The sequence below is a fragment of the Numida meleagris genome, unplaced genomic scaffold, assembly GCF_002078875.1.
Source record: "Numida meleagris isolate 19003 breed g44 Domestic line unplaced genomic scaffold, NumMel1.0 unplaced_Scaffold363, whole genome shotgun sequence".
Lineage (NCBI taxonomy): Eukaryota > Metazoa > Chordata > Aves > Galliformes > Numididae > Numida > Numida meleagris.
Window position 1 is genome coordinate 17258 of NW_018364588.1, and position 771 is coordinate 18028.

General features: G+C 68.9%; 1 protein-coding gene across 1 annotated transcript in view; it reads left to right on the plus strand.

Moving 5' to 3' along the window:
* Positions 1 to 771, plus strand: part of HUWE1 (HECT, UBA and WWE domain containing 1, E3 ubiquitin protein ligase) — a gene marked incomplete at both ends in the record, with an annotated part of 59243 nt that overhangs the window by 16839 nt on the left and 41633 nt on the right. Inside the window, 1 exon segment of the mRNA XM_021383316.1 lies at positions 7 to 461. Coding sequence (XP_021238991.1) covers positions 7 to 461 — 455 coding nt within the window.

The following is a 771-nucleotide window of genomic DNA, read 5'->3' on the forward strand; positions in this document are numbered from 1 at the left end:
TGTCAGCAGGCTCTGACTGTTGCGTCCCTATTTAGGGTGTTGCCATCAGCCTGTTCTGACTGTTGTGCCCCCCAGGCCCCTGTGTCCCTGTCCCCGTTCACCCCAACCCCACTCGTGCCCCCTATGCCACCACCCCCCATAGGGCTGTCCCCACCACCCGTGGGGTGCCACCTCCTCCGGGTGCTTCTACTGGGTGGGGGGGGGGGGGGACCGGATCCCCCCACCCCATCACCCCGTGTCGCCCCACAGGACTGCAGCGTGCTGGCCTTCGTGCTGGACCACCTGCTGCCCCACACGCAGAACGCCGAGGACAAGGACACGCCGGCGCTGGCGCGGCTCTTCCTGGCCAGCCTGGCCGCCGCCGGCAGCGGCACGGACGCGCAGGTGGCCCTGGTCAACGAGGTGAAGGCGGCGCTGGGACGGGCCCTGGCCATGGCCGAGAGCACCGAGAAGCACGCCAGGTGGGGGCGGGGGGCTCCGCCGTCCTACCGCCCATCACCGGGGCGTCCCCCCGTCATCACCGGGGCGTCCCCGCTGCCCGTGGGGTTGTCCCCTCTTGACGGGTCCTGGGTGGTCACCTCCGTCCCAACACCCGGTTTGGGCTATTCTCAATGCCAGCTGGGGGTCCCCATCATCCTTGGGGTGTCCCGTCACCCGTAGGGTGTCCCCATTGCCACTTGGGTGTCTCCATCGTCCTTGGGGTGTCCCCATGGGTGCTGGGGTGCTCTCATCACCCGTGGGATGTTTCCATCACCCATGGGGTGTCCCCAT